Source organism: Rousettus aegyptiacus, unplaced genomic scaffold (assembly GCF_014176215.1).
Source record: "Rousettus aegyptiacus isolate mRouAeg1 unplaced genomic scaffold, mRouAeg1.p scaffold_m13_p_1, whole genome shotgun sequence".
NCBI lineage: Eukaryota > Metazoa > Chordata > Mammalia > Chiroptera > Pteropodidae > Rousettus > Rousettus aegyptiacus.
Genome location: NW_023416284.1, coordinates 171383555 through 171404851, shown reverse-complemented (window position 1 = coordinate 171404851; position 21297 = coordinate 171383555). Strand labels below are relative to the sequence as shown.

General features: G+C 39.6%; 1 protein-coding gene and 1 pseudogene across 1 annotated transcript; both read right to left on the bottom strand.

Annotated features, from left to right (window-relative positions):
• Nucleotides 1-4775: 4775 nt before the first annotated feature.
• On the bottom strand, nt 4776-21002 carry RAB32 (RAB32, member RAS oncogene family). Its single transcript, XM_016160288.2, has 3 exons — nt 20509-21002; nt 10131-10408; nt 4776-5907 (listed from the first exon to the last, which is right to left on the bottom strand). Exons 1-3 carry the CDS (start codon nt 20762-20764, stop codon nt 5758-5760), a joined length of 684 nt encoding a protein of 227 aa, XP_016015774.2. The 5' UTR covers nt 20765-21002; the 3' UTR covers nt 4776-5757.
• Nucleotides 8367-8485, bottom strand: LOC118604051 (annotated as a pseudogene).
• Nucleotides 21003-21297: the final 295 nt, after the last annotated feature.

Below are 21297 nucleotides of genomic sequence, written 5' to 3'. Positions count from 1 at the left end.
CTGCATTCGATATCCCTTTCCATTTTTTCAGTAGTTTGTGACTTATTGCTGTTTCATCCTCTCACAGAAATATAATCTCAATCAGTCTAGAATTTTTGGGTCGTCTGCCATTTAGGTCCTCTCTATCCTTGCCTTGCCCCCAACAGAAAGAAGAGGCAATCTGCATATCAAAACCTTTGCCATTCCCTTCCCCTTCTAAAAGAAAATGACTTGGTCTAAAAATAATCTTTTGTTTTTCTTCTGTTAATAGTTATCTTGTCCTACCCTTTTTCCTATAAAAAGTTTCCATTTTGTACGCCAGGAAATGCCTTTCCAGTTGCTAAATGAGATGCTCCCCTAAGTTCAGGAATTGTTTAATAAAGCCAATTAGATCTTCAAATTCATTTGTGACCACATGTAGATTTCACTTCTTTAATATAACTGTTTTGTTTCGTTTTGTTTTGTTTTGCTCTGCTTTGTTTTGTTTTATTTCAGCAGGCTTACTGCTACAGGCATGGTAACTCACTTGCTTTTCCCGCCCTCTTCTTCCACCTTGGTATGCCGACTCCTTTAATCGTTAAACCTTAGGACATAAGGTTCCTGCCAGCGTCAAATCTTTTAAGCCTCAGGTCTATGGATCACGAGAACAGTAAGTTTCACTTAAACTAAGGATACCATCTTGGCTTTAGCTGTGTTTCAGCCCCAGACCCACCGAGGTGGAACAGCCCCCACAGACCAAGGGACCAGATCGTATGATGCCAGGTCTGATTCCAGAATCGGACACGATGATTAATTACCCCAGCCTGTCCAATCAGTAGCGCCCATGACCCCAACTCTCTTAGTTTCCGTATAATCTGTCCCTTCAAGACACCCAGGGAGCCAGGTTTTTAAGAATGAGAGCTCGCCTGTGTTTCCAGGACTTTCGGCTCTCTAACAGACCCTTACTTCTTTGCTGAAAACCCAATGCCATATTTCATTGACTTACATGTGTTCAGGCAAACGAACTCCTTTTCTCCTTGTAACATTCGGTTGAATTTTGTTTTTTTTAAATAGTATACAATTGTGCATTTTATTTTTCCTCTACAGATGAGCATTTAGTTATTGCTGTTATTATTGTTGTTGTTGTTGTTTTGCATATATATCCACACAGTGCTGCAGTGAATAGGCTTCTTCAGATTCTCCCTTATACACATAAGCAAATGTTTACCAAGGGTTGATGGTAAGAGCAAATACAAATTAAAAATATGAGGCTTAATTGTTCCTGTTTTAATAAGGGAAGGATCTCTCCTCCCCTGCCTCATCACCACTTCTTCTTTTCTGAATATTTACATTTGAAACTTGTGAATTCTTCCTTTGATATGTATGTAAATCCTTTTAAGACTAAATAAGGCCCTCACAAGCTTTCTCAAGGAACTGAGAGACATCTCTTTGAATTGTAATTATCAAGGGAGATGATGCCTCTATCTCTCAGTGTCTGTGAAGGGGTGGAGCCTAACTTTGAGGGGACCCTTATATCAAAACTCGCGAAACTACCTCCTGCCATAAAGATAGAAGTTTCTTTTCCCTTTGGATAAAGCTAATTAGTTAAAATAGTCAATTATCAAGTGAATTCAGCATGAACTATATGTGACGTGATGATTGGTGCTGCCAAGTCCTCTTACCACGAGAACTTGTATGGGTGGATTGTATCTGTTCAGCTGTATAAAAGGGTCTTTACAATCTCTTAGTGGATTGTCTGTAATGCAAATATTTTGGTTTTATGGTTATTTGGTAGTTACTGAAGCAAAAGGGTTCCTCTGTTTGCACACATCAAAGTCCAATGAGATATGTACAGGTTTTGCAGTAAAGAAAGTAAGGATTAATTAGAGAGTTGCAAGTCCTGAAGATACAGGTGAGCTACTGCTCGAAGACTGGCTTTCCTGGTGTCTCTAGGGGATAGATTACTTAGGGAAAAAAATCCTTAGTCATGGAAACTAAGAGAGTTGAGGTCATGGGCATTACTGATTGGACAGGCTGGGGTAATTAATCATCGTGTCTAGTTCTAGAATCAGCCTTGGCTCATTTCATGTGGTCCGTTGGCCTGTGGGGCTGTTCCACCTCAATAGGTCTGGGGCTGAAACACATCTAAGGCCAAGATGTTATCCTTAGTTTAAGTGAAACTTATTGTTCTCATGATCGATTGACCTGAGGCTTTATTCTTAAAAGATGAACCTTATGTCTTCAGGCTTAATGATTAAGGGAATAAGCACACAAAGGTTGAAGAATGAAGGCAGGAAAAGCTAGTTACAATGCCATTATAGCAGACTAATAAGCCTGCTCGAATCAGAGAAAAAGCAGTCTTAAAGAAATGAATTCTGTGGGTGGTTACAGTAATAACACTGCTTTCTTTCTCTTCTGCCTTTGTGGAGAGGTTTTCTGAGTTAGGAGATTTTGTTTTTAATTATATTTCCCCAACCGTAGCAGTTCTACTTGTTGGCAAGAGATGGACCAGGAGTATAAAGTGAAGAGCAACACTGGAGGGAAACTTGGAGGTGGCTGTCAGAACAAATCTGGTCCAACAGGGATTATGAATGCCTATTTCCTACACGTTCACCAACATCAAGGGTGTATTCAAAGTCATACATGTCTTTGTGAGTTTGATAACACCTCGCTTTGTTTTTTTATGCTTGCTGGTTACTTAGATCTGACACATGAATGTACTCTTCTGCAAAATGCTAGTTTTCCATTAGTTGCCCATTTTTACTCATCGTCGCATAGTTTTTATTATCCTGATTATTAACCGTCACCTAATTAAATAGGTTGAAAATATTTTTTATCTGTTGCTTGTTATAATTTTGCTTATATTGTCCTGCTATACAGAATATATTCATTTAACCAGATGTACCTATTTTTTGCCCTTTGTCTTTAAGCGTTTGGGGTTTTAAAAGGAACTTTCTTAGTCCGATGTCAAAATTTTTCCCATACATGCTATGAAAAACAAAGGTCAACTAAGTAAAATTTAAAGATCTAATTGGCTTTATTCAATGACACATAATTGGGCAGTAGCCCATCTAACAGGAGCTTTGCAACACTGTAGAAAATGAGTTTCATAGGCAGAAGGGAGCCTAACGAGAAAGTTAAACTCGTGAAAAGTGTATTGGTGGTAGTGAGCTCATTTTTCTTTAGGAAAAGGGTATGTCAGAAAGATTATTTAGTAACTGATCAGGTGATTCCTGATTGACTGGTTTAAGATTCTATTTCTAGCAGAGGCCAGAGTGAAATTCATTATTGGTTTTGGTGATGTGGGACTTAGCATAACTGATTCCATTCTGGGCCTTTTGCCTCGTTTTTAACAGTGCTAAAGCTTTTGTCGTTTTATTTCTTGCTTTTACATTTAAGTTATTAATATCTCTACTGTATCATTTTGGGGAACAGTGAGAGAGATTTGATTTCTCTCCAGATGGCTAGCCAGTTGCAGCAACACCATGTGAAGATGAGTCCCACCCATCCGTTTTCTTCAGTGGGTGAAAACAAATGTATCCTGCTTGTCCATTGTTTAAGGTGTTCAGACTTTTTTAATAAAGCCAATTTATAAATGGAAATAAAAGTGCTATATTTAAAAAATGTTCACGTTTTGAGTAATACCCTAGATTTCAAACTGAATAACACTTTATCTACAGCTACTTAATGTAGGGGGATTTCAAAGCAAACATCACCAGTTTTTTTTTTTTTTTTTAAAAGCAGATTTCTGAGCCCAATTCCCGGGAAACTAAGTGAGTCTGAAATGGGGCACGGGAATTTTCATTAAGCAACTAAGTGAATAAGGCAGTCAAAGAATTTTCTTCTTTCCTTTAGCTGTTTATATAGCTTATCCTAAATTCAAATTTCATGTTCAAGTTATAAAACCAGTTCTAGAATGTTGAGTATTTATAGAAAAACAAATATTTAAGGTACTGTCAGTCCTTAAACTCGTCCTTAAAGAGAAGATAACTCATGTGGTAAAGATAGGTGAAGAAAGTACAATACTCCTGAATTTGAATTTACTGCTAAATCAACATAAAATTGAATTTCTTACAAAAATAAAAATCAATATACATTTTTTTAAAAAAATCCAAGCAGACTTTAGTCTCTTTCAGTGATGACCCTGAATAAGCTTTATATTTCTAACATTTTGGGTTTGGCACCAACATTTCATACCGCTTATACTAATGGACTTCAGAAATAAGAAAAAGTTGAAATTTAGACTAGAAATTTTTAGAATATGATACTTTCCTTAGAAAGTAAAATTTAATGCAATCTTAAAAAAATAAAAGGTGTCATGTCAGTGTTTTTTTTTCTATTTCTTAGCCTCAAAAAAATCTGATTCTATACATGTCCAAAATGATCAAAGAGTTTATTTATTTAAATATATAAACATATAAACACACTTGTGATTCTTAGGCAAAGCTTAGGCTTAATGAGAAGTGAGCTACATTTTTGAACCGTGACTGCTTATTTATTCCCAGACCAAATGCAATACTACGCTAGTTTTTTTTTTTTTCTTTCTATCTTTCTGCTCTCAGTAAATGGACAGATCTTTCCTGTGTAAGTTTGTAATAACGTATAAGACAATTTGGTCAATTGCCTCATTTCACATTAATTTTGGATTATGTCAACACCTTTAAAATTCCTTTGAAAGAGATAACTTGGACCTTTCACATGATATAGAGTTCCTTAAAAATAAAAGACAAAAGTGAACGGACACAGTTTTCTAAGGCAGCAAAGTATAACCCCTCCCCCTATGACCATTCTAGAACTAAATTAATTCCAAACAAAGATCTCAGTCAAAATATTTATTCTGTTCTTAATTGGGTTCAATGATAATACAAATATTGCAAGCCAGACTTAAGTTTCTCATGTATTTTACTTTAAATGTTCAAAACTTTACACAAAACCACACATGACCTAGTGTCTCTCGCAATTCATACTACAGAATTTCTGATTTAACTGTAGGTGCTTTGAAATAAATTTTCTCCTTGACCACGACTATTATAGATTTGAAAAGACGTGCTCCTGTTAGAACTACAACAGTAATATCAATCAGGTAGAAACGTAAACGCACAGGAAACAGCGAGAAAGAACAACATTGCTTCCCACAAGTGGCATCTAGATCTGAATACCAGTGCGACAGGTGCTTCTTGAGTCATTAGAAAAGTTTTAAGAGAAATAACCGCATGCCGCACTAGCTGGGCCCCGTCAAAATATGATATTTAAGGACAACAGTTTTACGTAAAGTATTAAAGTTTTGAGGGGAAAAAAAATTGCTAAACAAGAACTTCAAGCCTTCTGTAACTAACAGTCTGAAAGCCCCTCTTTAAAGCGAAGATGCAATACAAAAATAAAGATTCATTCACTTACTGGAGGGCTGCAGGGCAAGTTTTATTACTGCCCCAGCGCTGACTCTAAAAGCTATGACTTGGAAATCTTAGCACATCCTGAGCACTGTCACTTGAAAAGATGTTAAAAAGGGTGTAAACAGTTATCCTGAATGTGAAGGCAGCAACAATAATAACAAGAGAAACCGAAGCGTTCATTCCAAGGTGTAGAGGGACCGAGAGGACCACTTAAACTCAAAGCCCCATTTCGACGTAGGGTCCCAGGAGTGCTGTCGCTGTCATTTTAAAAGCACAGCCCTGGGACGAGTCACAGAGCAGTACATCTGCCACCTTAATCCATTCTCAGGAATTTGCTCCAAATGGAGAAATCGAGTCAGGCATGCCAAAAGCACGAGGACGAGGACGAGAGAGACGCCAAGCCACGTCAGCAGCACTGGGATTTGCTCTCTGCCGTCAAGGTCTCCTGTTCCAGTTTAATATTGTCCGCGTCGACGTCTTCGTTAGGAAAGTTTTGGTGGTTGGCGAGAATATTCTCCACTAGGAATCGGGCTGCTTCATCTATGTTTATGTTATCCTGTATTGCAGAAATGAGGAATAGGATCAATTCTGAGGATTGATTCTTAGAAGAAAGCAAGCATTACGAGTATTACTGAGCCCTAGGAAAATTCCTCAGAGGGGGCATTATGAATACACCTTCTTCTCCAATACTAAAATGTTTGCCCAGAGTTCAATGCTATCGAGTACTGCGGCTATGGAACCCTCTGCTTTCTACAAAGAATCATCCTTTCTTATGTTCCTGTTTTAAACTTCTTACTGCTGAGGTTTAAAGGAGATATGACCACAAAATACAGGTACTCACCTATATCAGAAATAGGACATTGAGACAATTGGTGCCAGTCACATAAATAAAAGCACTACCGTGAAAAAATTCCTGCCCTTGAACATCTAATTCAGGTATTCGGGATACATTATAAAGAAAGATTCTCCCCCATCTCTGAGTACAAATTATTACTTTTAGTCGTCACATATAAATTAACCTGAAACAATGTTGTATGCATGATGTCTATTAAGACAATCCTAAGGAATCATTAGCTATCACATTTGTGTGACAGATTTAGAAGTTGACATTAAATACACAATAAGTACACATAGCAAAATTTGTGATTTTTAAAATATCATTTTAAAATAATTTCAGATTTATAAAAACATTGCAAAAAATAGTAAAAATTGCTATATACCTTTACTCATATTCCTCAGATATTAACATCTTAACCAGAGAACAACTATCAGATAATACTATTAGATAAAACTATTGTGTCAGAATTAATCTATCAACCTTATTCAAATTACACCAATTGTCTCAATGTCCTATTTCTGACATAGGTGAGTACCTGTATTTTGTGGTCATATCTCCTGGTCTCCTTTAATCTGAAACAATTCCTCAGTCTCCTTGCCTTTCATGAACTTGACACTCTTAGAGAGTACTGGCCAGACCTCAATTTGGGTCGGCTTGATGCTTCCTTATCATTAGATTTAAGTTGTGCATTTCTGACAGGAGTAAGACATAAGTGATGTGTCCTCCACAGTGTATAACAAGGCACGCTCACTTGAAGTCCTGTCTACCAGGCTTCTCCTTTGAAAAGCTGCTATTTTAACTTATATCATAACTACAAATATGTAAATATCCTGTTTTTTGCTGTACTTCTTCCCATTAATTTTAGCATCAATTTTTTCTTCCCTAAAACAATTATTACTGTGGTGTTTAATGGTGATATTTTTTTTTTTTATCTCCAACATTCCTTCTATATTTATTAGTTGGAATTCCACAGTTAGGTAGAGCTTTCTCTTCTCTTCCACTTATTTCTTCATCTGTCCGTTCATATCATGAATTATTATTTTATTCTATGGATTAAGGGATTAAGTCCGTTACAATATGATTTACTTGGTTGCTCAAATTATCTTAGATTTTGGAGCTCCCGTAAGTAGGCTCCCGTGTCTTTCTGACATGTCTCCATCACACTTTGCAAATGTTCTTTGCTTTCTGGCATCACAAAATATCTGTCACATCTTTATTTTCCTTGTCCCACCAATCCTGCAATCAGTCATTTCTCTAAACACAGTTAGAGAACATCATAATTATTTGATATACCGGGGAACTCTGGTCCTTTTTACTGGAGAACAATAGCATTTAAAATTACTGAGGACTCGGTAAATTCATTAGTTCTCAGCAGACAGACGTAGTTAAATTAAATACACGTGTGTATCCATACACACATCGATATCTATATTTATCTGTTTATACATATATAGTGTGTTTGTGTGCATGTATGTGTATGTGTGTATATACCCATGCATAAACACAGAAATCTGCACACAGCATATAAATATTTTGTATTACATATAACATAACGTTCATGTTGATCTCTCCAATTCTGATCTAGCGCTGTGAGGTTCATGCTAGCCTCCTCCCTAATTTGTGATACCTTTCTCAGACAGTGAGAAACCTGCAAGACCTGTATCTTTTCCAGTATCGACAAGAGCTTTTCACCTCCACTCCCAATGTATGAACTTTAATTAAAGTATTGATCTCTGAATGTCCAAATGTCATTTAGTTCCCACCGTCCCCAGTATATCAAATAATTATGATGTTCTCTAACTGCATTTAGTAGCAATTGATGAGGAACAGAAATTCTCATGTTGTAGTGTAATTGGTCACGTATTTTCATATTGGGAAGCCATTATTTGCCATGAAGGTGAACAGATGAAATTCATGACTTCAAAACTGTCTTTTGACTACAATCTATTAGAATTTAGATCACTGGAATTCAAGCAGAAATCAGATTTGAAGTTAGCTGTAGGCCAGCTCAGAAGTATAGCTATTAGTGATACTCGGAAGTATTTTGAGTCTTTTTATTTTTTATTTTTTTATTTTTTTTAGGTAAGGCAACTCTTGGTTGGCCTCATAGATTGCCAGGACCTGGTCAGCTTGTAATCCCTTATTTTTATTTTATTTTAGAGTTAGTTTGTTTTTTATGCCTACAGCACCTGGTCTTCCTAGGTGGTCTCCCATCCAACTACTAACCAGGCTCGACCCTGCTTAGTTTCCGAGAACAGACGGGATTGGGCTTGTTCAGCGTGGCATGGCTGTAGATGTTAATCTTGACTAAAATTTTTAACCTAAATTTTACATTACAGTTATTCTCTTGGAACGCTCCTGGCTTACTAAGGAAATTCTGCAGAAGGTGTTTCTACTATATTTGTAGGAAAGCAAAGAACATGCAACCTTTTCTTTCAACCAATGTTTTCCTCCTCATCCGTCTATGTATCGCTGTCTACAAATATAACAAAGCTGATGACTTATGCAGTCTCAAACCACAGGCCACATGACACAGTTGTTTATGAATCTTCCATCTAGATTCTGGGGACAGATTTGGATTTTTAGTAGATGAATGATTAATTCAAGTAAAACCTAAAGAGGATATTTTATCTATAAAACACACATCTCCTCCACCGAATCTCATGCTCTAATAAACAGTTATATATGCCATTAATTTGTTCCAACAAAGTTAAGAGGTAAAGCAAATCTCTTGACAGACACAGAGAGCAGACAGAGGGCACAGCTTCCAGAAAATGTCTCTCCTATAAGTAGCCTTCCTTTCTGCGATTTCTTACTTCTTGCGTGGCCAAGTTCTCATGCGGCTTCTTCTCTGGGCTTCGTCTCTCTTCCGCCACTATTTTATAACACTAAATTTTCAGACACTAGAATATATTCATTTAAACAAATGGTCTTTAGCTTAGGAGTAAACACTTCTGCCTCCTCCACTGACTCCATTATCACTCCGTATTTTCAGAGCGGGCTTTTGCTTCAGTCTTCATACCTTTTCTTTCATTATCTTCATCATCTGTGGCACTTTCAGAGTGGGTTTCTTGTAAAATTAAAAGCAACCTGGATGGCATACTAAAAGCTGGAACTGTAGTTAAGATTACGCCAGACTTATGGTTTTGAGTTTGTCTGTCATCACAGAATTTCTCAAACATTTCATCATTCTTACATGAGTCTCCTTGTTAGTTGACGTCTAAAGGAAAAACGCCAATGCACATAACGAGCACCCTCCACCCTCCAATTTTTGCGCTTGTGATTTTTACTTTCGCTTTCTTGTACATCTAGGCTGTTAAGATTTTCCACATCCAAGTTAAGAGTTATTGTTTTTCAAAAACATTTTATCCAGGTTCCCATAATGAGTGAAAAAAAGTTCTCATTCTACTATTCATGAGGAAGCATGTCACAAATGTTGATACTAACCTCTCGTTCAAATTCTTTCACAGTTAATATAAAACTCTGAGTACATTGTCTCTCTGACCCATTCAATGCCTTTGTTAGTCCTGAAAGTGAATTATATCTTCACCAGGGACATGGCCCTATGTTTCACTAAGCCTTCCGTAAAAAATCAAAAATGTTTGTGCTTCACAATATACCTCATACCCCATAAACCCAAGGTGCATGAGAACTTCAACTGAAGACTCAGATACACAGAAAACGTCATTTGCTAATTGCTCTAAAGAATAGTTCATTTTGATTTTAATATAAACTCTGTCCTTCTATTCGCCTCCCCACTAACCAGTTCTGAAAGCATTCCTTTCGCAGACTGAAAGACGATGTAACATGTCCATGCTGTACTTTGGGTTTTTTCTCGGATTCCAACAACCACTCGCATAGATCCATCTAAATACTTTACAGTTACAGCTCAAGTTTACAAGGTAACAGCAGAGCGGATACAAACGCAAAGCAGATCTCACCTTTGCAGAGGTTTCAAACCATCCAGTGAAGCCATGTTCTTTGCAGAACTGCTCCATCTGGGAAGGATTGTGGCCACCTTCTTTCTTCTGGTCACATTTGTTAGCTAAGAGGACAGCAGGAATAGGGCCGCCATTTGGAAGATGGACTTTACTATCGAGATCACTTTTCCATTTTAAGACTGCCTCAAACGTGGAACCTCTTGATATATCAAAGACTACAAAAGCACCAACAGCTTCCTTGTAGTATACTCGAGTCATGTTGCCGAATCGTTCCTGCCCTAGAAATAAATATAATAAGAGGTTAAAACCTCCTATTCAGACACAGTCTCAATTTAGATGTAACTCCTTTGACCCTGAGAATAATGCCATAAACACTTACTTCCCATTCCATAGCAACATCAACTGGTGAGGTTCAGGACATACGCACAGAATGGACTCACAAAGCAGAAGTAGCTGATCATGAGGTCTGAGAAGACGATTAACTCGTTTTTGTTTTGTACGTGTAAAACGCATTCTCCATAAACACCAAGATGAGAGATCTTAAAGCTACAGAGCCCATCACTTCCCCCTCTCTTGCCCTTGGTCTAAGAGAAGAGAGGGACTAAAGGCAAAAAAAAAAAAAGCCGGGAGGAGAGCAGGAAGAGACAAGAATAGAAAGTGAAGCTTGCGGGAATAAGATAAGTGCAGCGGGTAAAACGCTAGTCAGAAAGATGAGAACTGGACGCGAGATAAAGGAGCCCATGTTCTTAACTCATCTTTCCCTCACGTCTCTGGCCTACACCCACTTTGGACTCGGTGTGCAAGGTTGCTCTGCTCTCCGAAAGGCAGACACTGGCAAACCTACCACTTTAGAACAAAAAGGGGCGCAACTGGTTGTTATTAAAAGAAGGACTGAGTACAAAGTTTTTCTAATGTTGTACTTCTAAAATAACTTAACATGTTAAGTACTGTGAGAAAAAATCTACTCCTTAATATATTATATAGGACTTTGCAAAGCGTTCTCTTATTATCTGATATCATACCATTCTTCAATGTAGGACGGGCCCGTATCTTCATCTGAGAGATAAGAAAAACAGGCAAAGAGTTGCCTGACCAGGATTACAGCAGCACTAACTGAAGAAGACTGGGACTTCAACGTGGGTCTACTGGCTCCCGCAAGCCTACAGAAACAGAATACCAGCCATTCTGAACTATCTTGCTGTTCCCTTGACTTCTAAAGCTTATACTTTCAGTCTGTCAAGTTACTGAGTACACTGCTAAGGAAAATGACTGGCATTCAACATAAATCTAACGTTTATAACTCTTTGACCAATGACAAAACTTTCCTATTAAAACACATTATAAAAAAACATGCTTTACCTTCATTTTATTGATAGCAACAAATGCAGAGCTACCCTCGAAGTAATATTTTTCTGCTTCGGATTCTACTATGCCATCATACAATTTTAGATATTGCTTAATATCTAAAATAATGGAAGAACACGATAGTCAGGTTAAGTTCGGTCTAAGAAATTTTCGTTATTCTGGGATTCTACTTTTCGCAAATATGTAAGTAAAATGCAGGAAATTCCTGCCATGCTGAATGCAGGTTATGTCCCATGACAGAAGACTAGGTAGAAAAGAAAGTCTACAGTCATTAAATACAAAAACAGCTGCATACGTTTTGTTTTGTGGTGTGTGTGTGTGTGTGTGTGTGTGTGTGTGTGTGTGTGAGAGAGAGAGAGAGAGAGAGAGAGAGAGAGAGAGAGAGAGAGAGAGAGAGAGAGAGAGAGAAGAATGAGGGAGGGGAGGGGAGAGGAGGGGAGGGGAGGGGAGGGTTAAAGTTTAAAGCAACATGGAAACTCGGCAGGACTGGGGGATCTTCTCCTTACTAGGTTGCAGAAGTAGTTCAGACAGGGTAGAAGAACACTCGGCAACACTATTTTCCTTGACCAGTGCTGTAGCCATTTCTTACTGGAGAGGGGAGGCCACATTCACGCTTTCCTGACAAAACACTATTATGACTGGAAGATGATATGCCACAGCATCTAGTCAAACCTCTCTTATTTTACGGATGAGAAAATGACGTTACTCAGATTTCCTAGGCTGATTAGCTATCTGATGTGCTATCCGATCTGTTAGCCAAATATTTTCTGGGGTGTACACAGTGCTCCATATGTCCCTGTGTTTCCACATAGAGCTAAAGCAGTACCATCGGCCTTGGAGTCTCTCCTTAAGGCTAGCACAGCCCTGCCCCCAAAACAGACCTCTTGCAATCTGTCCCCGAGTACTTTACACAGCCTTTACACAGCGGCGAAGGCAAAAGCCCCCCTGCTGAGTGCATGAGTGAACCCAGGACTGGGGACAGCCTCTGCCATCGGCATCGCTGTGGACACACTGCCAGCGTGTTCCTAAATGACTCCAAAATGTTTTACCCTTTAAAAAGATGAGTTATTTCCCTCTCCAGCAGAGAGAACCTTTATCATAACTAGACATCTCTCTCAGCACAGTACTAGTCCTCTGGGTTCAAAGACATTTAAAGATGCACAATTTCTTACATAACTAGATAAATGAATCCTATGGTACACATGTTGGCAACAGGAATGAAATGCTTATCTGATATTTGGGGGTATCTAACACTAATAGCTTTGTAAAGAAGTTGATAGGACATAATCTATTTCCAAGAATACATATTCCAATGAAAGAAAAGAAAACCACGAAATACTCTGCCTCATCCCTTCACACCTAATGCAAACTTTCTAAAAGGTAGCGTTTCCTCGAAATAGATGGACAGTTACTAGAAGTCCCGGCCAGAGTTGCTTTCTCTTATAATCTTAACCATGGGTTTTCTTTAGTTTGTTCATGTTTGCCTCGATATTTCATCTTCATGCCTCCATTTGATAAATAACCGATATGTCTCTTAATCTCATGTGAAACTCAAATGTATTTTTCACAACAACAAACAAATCAAAGCGATAGGATGCTGGGAGCTCCGTTTTCTAAGTATAAATGCTCAACCTTTGCCCATCTACTGAGAATCACTGAGCTACATATTGCTCGAGGCGATTGAATGAAAATGTATAGTTTCTAGTTAGTGTATGTGAAGGCCTTAAAAAAAAATTATTTAAATCTCATTGTGTGTTTCAGGGAGGAAATACTTCTAAAAAGTTTGTGTGGCTGGTGGCCGACAGATCAAGACTCAGTCAAAATTTATGTTTAGTCACTGGTTCTAAAAGGATAATGATCTGTCCATTAAAACTTTTTTATAGCTGGATATAGGTAAGAGTATGATGTCATAATGTGTCTTGGATTTTATATGTAAGAGGCTATAATTTGTAGCCACATAGGTTTTGCTATTTTTAAGCATCAAGTTAAAGATTTATTATACTACTACTTTATCAAGCTATTATAAACTTGCCCCAGCATTACATTTTATTGTTTAACGTGATAAAGTTATAGGCATTGCTAAAAATAAAACAATTTTTTTTTTTTTTTTTTTTACATTCAAGAGCTACCATGATACTAACCAATAAGGCAATGTAACTAAGAACAAACAGACTGTACTGCAACTTGCGCATTCCCCTTCTCTACACCGGCTTGCACAATTTCCCACAAAACGAATGGCTGTGTTATCCTCAGGAAAAGGAGTCTGAAAGATAACACATCAAATTAGCACTGTCTGATTTAGATTTGGTATGCGCTGAATTTCGTAGTTTAATACTGTACTACTAAGAAGGTAAAAGGAGTCACGTGATGACACAATTCTGTTCACCTCTCCGGTTTTCTTTTTTTATCATATGTAGGATGAGACGGAGACAATATAACATGAAAACAATACTTTTGGAGTCTGAACTATCTGGATCCACGCCCTCTCTTCTCTGCAAATCACAGGTGTACAGACTTCGGAGAATCTCTTACCCTTCTCGAGTTTGTTTACTCATCTGTAAACTGGGAAACAGTTCCCATTTCCCAGCTTATCATTAAGTATAAAAGAGAATGAAACTGAATGACAGTGACTAGAAAACAGCTTTTAACAAACGTGAACTATTATCATGTGAGAGGGTTAATGACCAAAAGTTTCCAACTCCGGGATTCTATGCTTACAGTTGAAAATGTTATTTCCACCTCTTAAACTGAGTATGATGGGGAAAGACAGGCAAAATTGACATTCGAATCATTTACAAAGCACTGTCTTTGCTCGTACTAGCACCTTTTGAGATTGAGTTTAAACCTGTTCGTCGAGTAAAAGAGTAACAAGATAACTACCAAAAAAAGAGAAAAAAAGCAATACGTACCTACACTAAAATAAAAATAAACTGCCTTTGAGATGGTAGCAGCAGAATCAGTAAGTAATCCTCAAAACTACCTATTCCCAGATACATGGCAATTCAAACCCTGATTTTTTTAAATTTTGAGCCACCTGGGCTTTTGCAGTATTTAGTCACTATTATAAAAACAAAAACAAAACAACAACAACAAAAAGCCCAGCTGGCTTTAAAGAGTAAAATAAAAGTCTCTTTTTGATTTGTATTCAAAGTCATAATAGTTTAATATATGCGCTTTTTCCTTTCTTATTGATTGCACCAAAAAAAGAAATATACCATCTCTTTGTCCTCTAAATCCTCTTGTCTCCATATTCTACCCTCAGGGGGGTTTTGGAGCTAGCCAAGGAGATAAAGAGGAGGTGATGTGAAAATGAGAAGGGAGCTTATAGGTCATGGGGGTCAGTGTCAGGGAGCAGATAGTCTTGTCAGCCTAGTGGAGAACTTCTGGGCGCAGTGAGAGGGTGGGTCTCCTGGCAGTGTGTGGCAAAGCCCTAGACAGAACAGCTGTTCTCAGCTTTAGTATAAATCAGATCACCCATGGGGCGTGGTAAATTACAAATTTCCGGGCCCCACCCCTAGGAATTCTAATCTGGTAAGTATGGAGTATTGCTAGTCGCCTATTCCAGTATCACTCTGCAAAATTTTATTTGGGGGAGCAAGGTATCCAACTAAAAATAAAAAATAAAAAAAAGCCCTAGGTTTCCTCGCTGCCCTTGCTACCAGGCATACACATTTGATTGGACCTCGAAGACAGTCGATGCTAAAGAATCTGCATTTTCAATACAGTCAGATAGGGGAAGTGATGTAGAATCACACTAAAACAACAACAACAACAGTATATTTAGCTTAATTTCAAGGAGCAATCGAAACTCACTGCAGAAGATGCTTAAAGAGAATATCTGGATAGAATATAAGGAGTGGAGAAGAAGAGAATGTAAGGTCATCTGTCAGTTTGAAAGCCCAATAGAGATCTTTAAACTAAAGCCCTGCTATCCATTTATTTTGATGCGGTTCATCTCCCTTAAAAGGAAAGTGAAGAAATCAGGTTCCTAGCCTCCTCGATTGCAAAAGTCAAACCGCTTTTACTGAAAAATATAACTGAACAGAATTCATTTTCCTTGAACTTTTATCTCACCCTCCAGAAATATCCCCACATTTATGTCTGTGCTTTTTTCACCATCTAAGAGAAGATCTTTACAACCATAACACAAATTTGTCAATTTAACCCACTCTCTATTGCTTAAGTGTTGATTAAGTGTGAAATTCTCACTATTTTGAGGATACGCTATTCTGGGGCTTCAAATCTAAGGCCTGCAAAGTTTTCTTCTTTGGAAGCACACTCATCTCTCAACCTAATCTAATAAAAGCCTAGATATATGTATTAATCGTGCTTTTTATTCTCTGCATTTTATGTTGCTTTGTCGTCTGAGGCCTTGTGGACCAGGGTGGAACTGTCCAGCCCGGGGTGGGCTAGGATGTAGAGATAGCACACAACTTGTTGAGAGCAGGACTTTGATATGCAAACCAACCAATCCAGAGTCTAAACCTCCATCTGCCTCCTTTTTCCAGGCTCCTGAAGTCCAGGACACTATGCTCTGCCCTCAGTCAAATCCCAGCCATGTATTAGACACCTAGGGGCTATCCCTTATAGCCCAGAGCCTAATGAAATCTTTCAAACTATCCAATCCTAAACCTGTTCAGCTTGCCTATGCTGCCTTGCCCATTTCCTCACGCAAAAACCATAATAAAGGCTCCGGCCCACACTCTCCCCTCCTTACTCCTTCTGCCTCCTGACTGACCCCCAGGGCTTCCCCAGGAGGCCCTGCAAGGTGTGTCGAGCTCCCTCCTCTTGAGAACTATGAGTAACGACAAACTATTCAATGACAATTGTCTCCTGATGTGTTGGCCACGGTCATACCTCCTCGTAATGACAAAATCTTGGGTATGTTTTAAAATAGAATAAGAACCACTGAAATTTCCGAAAGCTTAAGAAAATTAGAAGGTCAGTATAACATACACATGATGGGTAAGATATATTTAAAAGTAACACTATATTTCTGGAATAATGCAATGGCTTACAGGTTTAATCAGTGAGGTGACAGTGTATACCAAGCAAGCATCTGGGTGTAAACTACAACCATAAACCACATATAAAATAGCTTCGTTATCTTCAGAAAAGTCCATGGTTTGTAAATAGTCTTTCAAAATGCATCCACCCCCAAATAAATAATGGAGCCAATCAATAAGTATTTACCTTGGAAGTACTGTGCTTCATAATTAAGAGAAGTATAATAACTGCAAATTCTGGATTGATAACATAAGGAAATGGTAATTGTTACAGTGGGTATAAAATATGAGTCATATGTTCTAATATAGGGATAATCAGAACATTTGCTGATTTAGTACTTTCTATCAGTACTCCACTGTCTCTACCACCACTGTGAGTGAGCATCTTTCTGCTTGGGCTAAGTGAGTCTCTTAAGAATGGTTAACATATGCAAACAACAACAAAAAAGGAAAGGCCAAGGCATATCTTTCTCAGGGAATTTCCTTATGTGGTAACTCATATATGTTGTTATGCTCACCATCCAGCAGGGGCAACTGTGAACGCACATTCCACACCAGGACACACAAAGGTGCCTCGGGACTTACGAATTTAGGAAGACTGAAAGACAGTAGGCTTTGTTTGTAATTCAGCAAATCAACTGGGCCTGAATAAGACTGAGAATGGCGAGACTGTACAAGACTCATATGTAATAAAATTTTTTTAATTTCCTATAAATGAATTATTAATTGGCTACCAATATGCCCTAGGAAAGTTACTGCAGTATTCACTGTTTAAACCAGTGACTACAAATAACTACGTAGACTAATTCCTCAAAGCACTGCTTCTTCTTATTTAGGAGACACTTGCCTATTTATAATCCCTGACTGATGGATACTTCAAAGAAAGCATACCTCAAGAAAGCATCAGAGGTAATATTCCAGATCCTTGCTCATGAAGGGTTATAGGAGAATCATGAAAAAGACAAGAAACCACTAGGTATAGTAATTGGCAATGCAAAATGGAACAAGGAAATCAGGATCAACATTCTCACTTAGGATGGGAATTTTAAAAAGTGAATCTAAGTATGGTTTATATAATTTATAATGTCTTCCATCTTCTAAGCATGAATTTTATGCTATAGTAAATAATATTTATATAAACTTCTGAGTGGGTTGTTTCTGATTTGTTCTATGGCTCAAAGGAGTGTTACTCACTTAGATTTTTATAAAGAAACTTTGATCCTAAAAACTGAAGGGTGATAGAACAGGCCATCCCAAAAAAACGCCACCTGGTATAAGGATTATTTTGAACTAAAGGCCTCTTTTTGTTCAACCAAGTATAAAAGCATTCAGGTCTTGGGGTCTTCATTTCCTTATGAGGGCTCTTATGTCATGTAAAACACATTAAACTTTTTTGCTGTTAATTTCCCTTGCATCGATTTAATTCTCAGGCCCAGTAGAAAACTCTAAGAGGGTAGAGATAATACTTTGCTTCCACTACAAAAAAGCAAATCACTTCAATAAATACATGAAGACTAAATTAGATCTAAAGACTGTATTAGATCTAAATGGACAAACTTTTTTTAGAAAAAGAATATTTAGCCTAAACCAGCCATTCAACCCTACCTTTAAAATTCTATAATTGCTAATAAGCTTATAATCAGTACTAAGCCAAATACCAATTCAGTTATAATGCATATTAAAAGATGAGGGACAGCTCTTGCCAAATCTCAATTTAGTACATATTTATTAAACTCTCTTTAAAATCTTAACAAAGTATTGAATATTTTAGTATATTTCAGTATGTGTTGAGCAGCAGTTTCAAAGCAGGTAGAATTAAGAATAGCAACAGCTTAACAATAATTTTATTAAACTGCATTTGTATTTTAAAGGTACCTCAATTAAATATGATAAGAAAGGATTCGTGAGGCCTGTACCCAAGAGTCACTATTAGTTGTTAATTTGAAAAGTTCAGTTTAAACTGCTTGGCCACATTTCCAGAAAGCATTTGGACACTTGCCAAAACTTTCAAGTACAGAGACCACATAATTTCTTGACCATCTCTCCCATCTCTAAAGGAACAACAGAAAAACTCGTACTGATGCTACACCTGAAGTTAGTCATATAAAGCTCTACTTACTGTTTCACAATCAAGGAATATTTCTATCCTTTGAAAATTAAATGATTCAACTTCGTTACTATATAAGGCAAATATATTTAGCCACGGGGGAATTTTCTGGAGTGGCCTCCAGTTTGCTTTCATGATATCATTACTACTTAATTCAAATGGTATGAGCTAGGATTCACTAGCAGCTCAAATACTCAAACCAAACAACTATGATGATGTTCTCTAAACCTCTAAACCTTAAGTTAAAGCCAAGTTATGTTTCTTAGTGTCCTTATATATTAGACTCCATCTCTGAAAACCTTACTTATAGGTTTTAATTAAGCCTTACTGGGTTAGACCTCATAAGTTTAGCTCTAACCTTGCTAATTGTTGGTGTGTACATGCTGAATGGTATCTAACGCCTAGGGGTTCCTTCTGAGATCTTAAAGTTCTGCTTTCCTTGCTGGCAAAGCTCAAGCTTTGGATTTGGGTAAAAGTGCAAGAATATTCCATGTAGGCCGATATATACAAGAGTCCAATATAGACGATGTCTCCTTCCTGGCTGTATAGGTCTGTTCAAGGATGGAAAAAGAAGAGATGATACCCAGGACAAAAACTCTCAGCCATACTTTTGCTCTCCCAAGTCTCCAGTTGTCAGCATTTTTCCTTGAAGCTTAAAACCACAAATTTGCCAAAAAATCTCTTATTTACCTGCAGTAGGACCCAATCATAAATAATAGCTAAGTACCATATTTTACATAAGACTAAGGCAGTCAACAACCCTCCTAGGCATGGGTTTATAATTACCCTGATGGAAATCCACATCTAAATTGAAGATTCCTAGGTGATGATTATCACATGGTAGGTAAGGCAACTTTTAGAGTCCATGAATTTAACAAGAAGCAATACTACTGTTCATATGTGTTCTGTAAAACAGCAGGAAGTGTTTCGAAAGAAGCCTCTGGCTTCAAAAGATGACTTTTCAAACGAACTTTTGGTTTTCTATAACCAAAAAAAAAAAAAAAAAGGCGGCGCCTAAGGCTGACTACCCCCTTTTCTTTGATGGACTGATGTATATATATTTATTTATTTTTATATCTGAGGCAGAGAAGTCTGTTCTTGAATAAAGGAATACATAGGTTATAATTCTTTTATACTTTATGATATGTAATAAGCTGTGGGCGAAAAGAGCACTACCTAGCGTACAGACCCGTCCCCACCTATGCTGCCAGGTGGGTGACCACACCTTCTGTAGGCTTCAGTCGATGAGTCTGTAGGATGAAGGATCTCTCCAACCCTGCTCTGTTGCAGACCGGGCTTCCTATCACCGATAATGATTCTGAGAGTTAGCATCTTTTTAAATGCCTACATCCCACCAACCACACCAGGCAAAGTTCAGGTTTTCATAAACTAGAGTAAGGAGCACATCTACCCCCTTAAAGAGGGGTATTACACTCCGAAATGACAACTGGAAGAAAATGCTAGGAAAACAACGTATGTAGGCGGTGGGCGGTGGAGGGGGCCAGGAACGGGGTCCGGGGTGGCGCGTGGCTACGGTGTTGCTCTAGGCAGGGGGGAAACAGCATAAAGTTTCAAAGCCTTCACCTGGGTGGCCAGACCTAGGAACGAGAACATGGTGTATGAAGAAGAGTTTCGCTCACGAAGAAGAGTTTCAGATCCCACTGGCGTCCACCTGACCACATCCCTTTCCATCTCCCTATGTGACTTACGGTGTTTTTCTTCTAAACGTTACACAGACAAGTTCACGCTGGAGACAGAGAAAGAAGGCGAGCGAGAGGATCCGCGTGGACCCCGGCTCTCGACGGTTGGGAAACCGGGTGGGCGCCCCCTTTCCGGAGGCCGCCTCCCGCCGGCCCGCCGCGGGGCCCCCACGTGGACGCGGCTCGCGCCCCCCGCTTACCCGCGATGTCCCACAGCTGCAGGCGCACCAGCGTCCTACCGTCCCAGTTGAGGACCTTGAGGGCGAAGTCCACCCCGATGGTGGCCCGGTAGTGCTGGGAGAAGAGCTGGTGGACGTAGCGCTTGATGATGCTGGTCTTGCCCACGCCGAGTTCGCCGATGACCAGCACCTTGAAGAGGTGCTCGCGGGTCTCGGGCGCGGCGGCGGCGACGGCGGCCGCCCCCCGGCCCGGGTCCCCGGCTCCGCCGCCCGCCATGAGCGCCCCGGCCGCGCTCCAGCCGCCCGGCGGCTCTCGGACGCGCTCGGGCCCCGCGCCGCGCCCTCCCCGCGGCGCCTCCGAGCCCCGCCGGCCGCCCAAACTTTCCCGAGGACGCGCCCGCGACACCGCCTGACCGGTCACAGGACCCGGAACCGGCCGTCGCTCGCAGCCCGCGCGGGGCGGGGAAAGGGCTGGGGCTGGCCTGGACGGGAGGTCCGGGCGAGGAGGCAGCTCCCCGCCGCGGTCCGCGCTCGCCGCGCGCCCGGCCGGACCTCCGGCACTTCCTCCCGCGGGGCGTCTCCTCCGGGCTGGGGCGGTGCAGAGCGCGGCCGCCCCCTAGTGGCCACGGGGGAGCCGAGCATCCCCTGGCCGCCCGCTCTGGTGGGCGCTGGGAGTTCAAGGTCGGCCTGAAAAAGTTCTGAGGCCAAGGTGCCAGCTCTGGAAGCCCCGGGTCAGGGCGCAGAGGGACAGGAGGTGGTCGCCGTGGGGAAAGGGGTTGGCCTGGGAGTGAACCTCCTACCCTGGCTCTT